Here is a 6,000-nt window from a genome sequence, read left to right on the forward strand (position 1 = left end):
TGTTCTAACACAACATACAAATTTAATGACTATCGATATAGATCATAGAGATCGGTCGATGAATATCGATCGATTATCGATAAATATCGGAGAAGTAAATTTGAACAAAAATAACTAAACAATCTGAAAGAAATCAGCACGAGTCACATTAGTGGCGAATGGTGACATATGTAGGTTTGGATTACCAACAAAACGCCCTCCTGAACATACTTTAGGAGCAGCCCTAACTTTGTTTGTTTTCTGAGTAGATTAAACATATTTCATCACAATAGTTTATGTACGATATTATCAGTTATCGGTTTCAAATTGATAAGAATTATTCCTCATTCCCATCGACGATATTTCCGATTATCGATCTTTTTAGCTAGCCTTAGTCACGCGGACCCTGTGTTTTATATCAGGACGTAGTCCTAAAACAATATTCACTCACTATTGCTTAACAAAATAACGTGAGTTAATGAGTTTACTTTTACGCCGCACTCAGAAATATTCCAGCTACATGGCGGCGGTTTGTAAATAATCGAGTCTGGACCAGATAATCCAGTGATCAACAGCATGAGCATCGATCTGCGCAATTGGGAACCGATGACATGAGTCAACCAAGTCAGCGAGCCTGACCACCCGATCCCGTTAGTCGCCTCTTACGACAAGCATGGGTTACTGAAGACCAATTCTAACCCGGATCTTCACGGGTTAACAACATATAGACAAAATGTACGTTAGAAAACTCATTTAACGAAATGGACCGGTCAAGTGAGTTAGAACTGGTTATCGGCAGTTCATGGCTGTTCGCTGACTATGATACATGTTATCGTATACAAATGGTGTACATGATGAAATTGATGTCAATCAGTGGATTGTCCGGTCCACGCTGTTTTGTTCACACTCCGGAATCATTAGCGGGCATATAACTGTGTCTGGTCTTAAACAACAGCCAAATATGGCCGTCGGCTTGTGTATTTATTGTAACCTAAAGGCCATTTATATGGTTCTTCTATTTTGGGGTGGTGGAATAGCCTAGTGGTTGAAGCGTTCGCTCGTCGCGCCGAAGACCTGGGTTGGACTCCCCACATGGGTGCATGTGTGAAGCCTCTTTCTGGTATCCCCCGCCGTGATGTTGCTGTAATATTGCTGAAAGCGGCGTAAAACTGAACTCACTCACTCACTCACAAACATATAGAAAATATAACAGACTCGATTCTGTGCATTCTAACACCATTCAGTAGGATTAAAATGATTGCGGTGCTAAATGACAAGAAAACAAAACTTTAAGCCTTAAAGAGGCTGAATATCCTTGAAAGCTGCACTGATCCAAAATAACTCTCTCTGTCAATCAGATACGATCCACCAGTCGCTATTCGTCGTGGCGATGCTGTAAAGACAACGTGCGTGTACCAGTCTTTGTCTGCGACGAAGACGACGTTCTACGGGTTCGCCATCAGTAACGAGATGTGTTACGGCACTTTCACCTACTACCCTAAACGCGCCAGCAGCAACAACGTCTGCGTCACATGGAACACCATCAACACCTGTGACTTGGAAGGGGGAGCACTTATGGGATGCAGGATTGCTGATTTCTTCAACAATTCACATCCTGCCACTAAAATGGTTATGGACAAGGTAAGTTTCATTACAAATAGGTATAAAAAGATGCACAGTTAATGTGTATGACACGTCCAAAACTAGAACGCCAGAGAGTACAAAGCCTTTAGGCCAATATGGCCAATGAGACCGTTATGACACGTTCAAAAATAGAACGCTAGATATCACAAAGCCTATTAGGCCAATATGGCTAATTAGGCCAATATGGCCAATTAGGCCGTTATGACACGTTCAAAACTAGAACGCTAGAGATCATAAAGCCTGTTAGGCCAATATGGCTAATTAGACCAATATGGCCAATTAGGCTGTTATGACACGTTCAAAAATAGAACGTAGGCCGTTATGACACGTTCAAAACTAGAACGGGGGCGGTGGGGTAGTCTAGTGGTTAAAGCGTTGGCTCGTCGCACCGAACACCCGGGTTCGAATCCCCACATGGGTACAATGAGTGAAGCCCATTTCTGGTGTCCCCCGCCGTGATATTGCTGGAATATTGCTAAAAGCGGCGTAAAACCAAACTCAGTCAGTCAGTCAGTCAAAACTAGAACGCTAGAGACCATAAAGCCTGTTAGGCCAATATGGCCAATTAGGCCCTCATGACACGTTCAAAACTAGAACGCTAGAGATCATAAAGCCTGTTGGGCCAATATGGCCAATTAGGCCGTTATGACACGTTCAAAAATAGAACGTAGGCCGTTATGATACGTTCAAAAATAGAACGCTAGAGATCATAAAGCCTGTTAGGCCAATATGGCCAATGAGACCGTTATGACACGTTCAAAAAGAGAACGCTAGAGATCACTACGCCTATTAGGCCAATATGGTCCATTGGGCCGTTGTGACAAGTTCAAAAATAGAACGCCAGAGATCATAAACAGGATCGGGGGGTCAGGCTCGCTGGCTTGGTTAAAACGTCATCGGTTCTCAATTGCGCAGATCGGTGCTAATGTTGTTGATCGCTGGATTGTCTGGTCCAGACTCGATTATTTACAGACCGCCGATATTGCTGGAATATTGTGCGGCGTAAAACTAAACTCACTCACTCATTCTGAATTAGATTGGGATGCAGTGGTTTAAATAGTGATAAACATAATCGTTTTGTTTCTGATAATGATTCTTGTTCCTGCTCACAAGAATATGAGGATGCATTCCACTATTTTTTCACGTGTGCTAAATATATTATCACTTCATACGAATCATATTTCTATGTGAAAGGTTTCGTCCTTCAGGATGTGCTAAACGGTGATGACTCTGTATCACATCAGATGGATATGAATATTCTATATTTTATTTGATTCACAAAAGTTATGTAGTTTCTCTTATTTTCCTATTTGTATCAACTGGCCACGAAACAAAACTAAGATAAATTGTTGAATTCCAAGATTGTTATTCTCCAGAGATATCTTGTCAAAACTATTACGTTCAACATTACGCATAAATGTGAACCTTTACGTGTATGCAGCGGCATTAATTTAAGCCACTTAGGCTTGTTTGCCAATCCTTTTCTTTCTTATTGAATGGAATAAAATATGTTTAAGACATATTTCTGAATTACTCCCAAATTAGACTAAGTTCTGTTGATAGACCAAATATTGAACTTCCACGCTGTGTGGCCTTTCTACGGTATGTGTGTTGTGTCTGTGTTGTGGTGTTTGGTTTGGTTTGGTTTGGTTTTTTGTGCGTACGTGCGTGCGTGTGTGTGATTGTTTCTTGTTTCATTTGTATGAGTGGGGGCTATTTACGATGAAAGCTATCTATGCAGTATAAAATTATGATTTTGTGAGAACCACAGAAGGAGCGAATTAATGGATCTCTTGTTTTTTTTGTACCATTATATCCCGGTTTTTTTCTGGTGACTTGCCTTTTTTCTTTTCTTTTTTTCAAAAGGTACCAGATGTAGGCCAAAATTAAGGATATTAAGTTTATCTCATATTTTTCTCATTATATGCACTCTCTATTAACATTGATCTTTGACATTACCAAAATTGTTTTGCGATGAACATATATGTAATAATATTGTCCACAATTTTAAATCATGATCTGAGCATTCCAGAAGTATTATTTTGATGAAAACCGGCTAATCCAAAGATTATTAAATAAAATCATCAAGTTATCCGTTAAAATATTACCATAACTGAAATGTCCCTTGGAGCGCTCTTTTTACGAAAATCTAAGCACAATTTGTGATTGAAGCAAGTTTGGCAAACATCGACAACACCGCGTGCGACAGTTTCGATGTACGGATCAATTGTTCACATCTCTGTTTGGAAGCTGTTCGCCTCGGCGTTTCATTTATGGATTTCAGGAAATTCGTGATAAGTGATAATAAGTCTTATTGCATCAAAAGAAAATGTGAGTTCATATGCCCCAATATATATATGATATAGGTCAAAATATTGTCGAAAGTGTGTGACATTGTGTCTTTAAGTGCTCACTGAATGGTTGTAAATGTTAAGACTAATTCATAATCATATCTAAAACTATTCAATAATTAACAATTATGCCAATTGTGACTTTTCGGACCACATCCTTCACGTATTATATGCATGTATTTTGAGTAAAAGTAAATTTTCTCACCCATGGGCCAAATTGTTTTGGCAATATTGCTCTCAATTAGCCCAATTAAGTCAAAATCAGTTGGATTTTGTGTCATGATACTCATAAACGTACTTTCATTCATTTACAATCTCCAAAACATGGAATAACATGTATTTTGAGGAAAATTAAATATTCTCGCCCATGGGCGAGATTTTTTAATATCGCTCTAAATTAGCCGATTTAAGTCAAACAAGTGGAATTTGTGTCGTGATGCTCATAAGCATAGTTTCATTCATTTACACCTCCAAAACATGGAAAAGGATGTATTTTGAGTAAATGTAAATATTCTCGCCCATGGGCCAAATGTTTTTTTCTCCTATGGGCGAGATTTTTTAACATCGCTCTAAATTAGTCTAATTAAGTCAGAATGAGTTAAATTTTGTGTCATGATACGCATAAGCATACATTCTTTATTTACAACCTCCAAAACATGATTTCTGAGCGAAACTAAACATTCTCGCCTATGGGCGAGCGAGTTTAAATTTTGAGTTTTCGAAAAATAAATTTTCATTTTTTCAACCTTGGCATATATTCATAACAATTGCATGTTTCATATCCCCACTCAGAAATTTGCCACAATGCGGAGAGTTTCTGGACTTTTGTGAGCCCAGAATTAAATTGTGACGTGTTCATGAATGAATAAAAGAAACGAAGATCAACAACAAAATTTATATACACCAACTTTCGAATTGATTTAAAAATGAATCAAAGATCACAATATTTCAAGTATGTGAGCAACCATATATTTTCGGAGGAGTCTAAAAATATATAGTAAACCAGTTTCAGAATAAAATATACATACACGTCGCATTCTAGAAAACGAAATAACGTTCCCTTTATGATACATATTCATGTATCTAAAGAGTTTGGTCGTTTATTTTATTTCATTATAAAACAGTTGTTTATGTTGGAAAGCATTCAGGATGTCATAAGCATTAACAAAATGTTGTACTGAAATACCACCTCATTCCCTCAACCTAAAGACCTCATTATTCAACCGCAACTGTTATGACCAGGGCATCCTAAAATGATCGATAATCTGAAATATCGTCAATGGAAATCATTATTAATGATTATCCATATGGAAACTATGTAACCGATAATATTGTACATGAACTATTGCAACAAAAATATTTCAATGTACTCAGATACACAAAATAGGGTCTTTATTCACAGGCTGCTTCTAAATTATCTTCAGGACGCTATTTTGTTAATAATCCATGCAATAACATGTCACCACTCACCAGTGATGTGAAATATATTTGTTTCTTTCAGAATTTTTTGTCATTTTTGCTCAAAGTTACTTCTCCAATATTTATCGATAATCGATGGATATTTAGATAACGGTTATCGATCTCTATGAACTTTATTGATAGCCAGCCCTAGTTTTGACTTGTAGTACTTGAGACATTTACCTTTTATCCATTTTGCAGGTGTTGAACAACTGCAGTCCCTACGGAGGATGTCGTCAAGAATGTCCTGCAGCAATTGCTGAGGCTGAGAAGCATCCTTGTCTTGCCAAGGGTGTAATGCAGGATTACCTATTGACTTTGAGGTCCAGAAACTCAGATCTTAGAACAACCAAATTTCTAGCTGCGTTTGGATCCTGCTCATGCAGGACGGATGACAACAACAACAATGGAGGCTTCCCAATTCACACTGGCGGAACAACATCTCTTGATGCACTTGTATCAACTGTTGTCCTTGCATTCTCTGCAGTTTTACTTTTGTAACTCTGTGTGTTTATAATAACTCCACATCAATAATTCCAATTTCACTGTTCACCCAGGAGAAAATGGG

At 38.1% G+C, this 6,000-nt stretch overlaps 1 protein-coding gene across 2 annotated transcripts in view; it reads left to right on the plus strand.

The window, feature by feature from the left end:
* LOC124284514 (dopamine beta-hydroxylase-like) overlaps nucleotides 1–6,000 on the plus strand; it is a 36,295-nt gene that overhangs the window by 30,210 nt on the left and 85 nt on the right. The window contains exons 9-10 of one of the 2 annotated variants that reach the window (XM_046720598.1): nucleotides 1,338–1,620; nucleotides 5,634–6,000. The exon at nucleotides 5,634–6,000 is cut by the window's right edge and continues 85 nt beyond it. In XM_046720598.1, the coding sequence (XP_046576554.1) occupies nucleotides 1,338–1,620; nucleotides 5,634–5,933 (583 nt within the window). In that variant the 3' untranslated portion in view covers nucleotides 5,934–6,000. The remainder of the gene's footprint in view (nucleotides 1–1,337; nucleotides 1,621–5,633) is intronic. The other variant, XM_046720599.1, reaches the window with a different exon arrangement.

Source organism: Haliotis rubra, unplaced genomic scaffold (genome assembly GCF_003918875.1).
Source record: "Haliotis rubra isolate DU_JTF1 unplaced genomic scaffold, ASM391887v1 Scf338, whole genome shotgun sequence".
Classification (NCBI taxonomy): Eukaryota; Metazoa; Mollusca; class Gastropoda; order Lepetellida; family Haliotidae; genus Haliotis; species Haliotis rubra.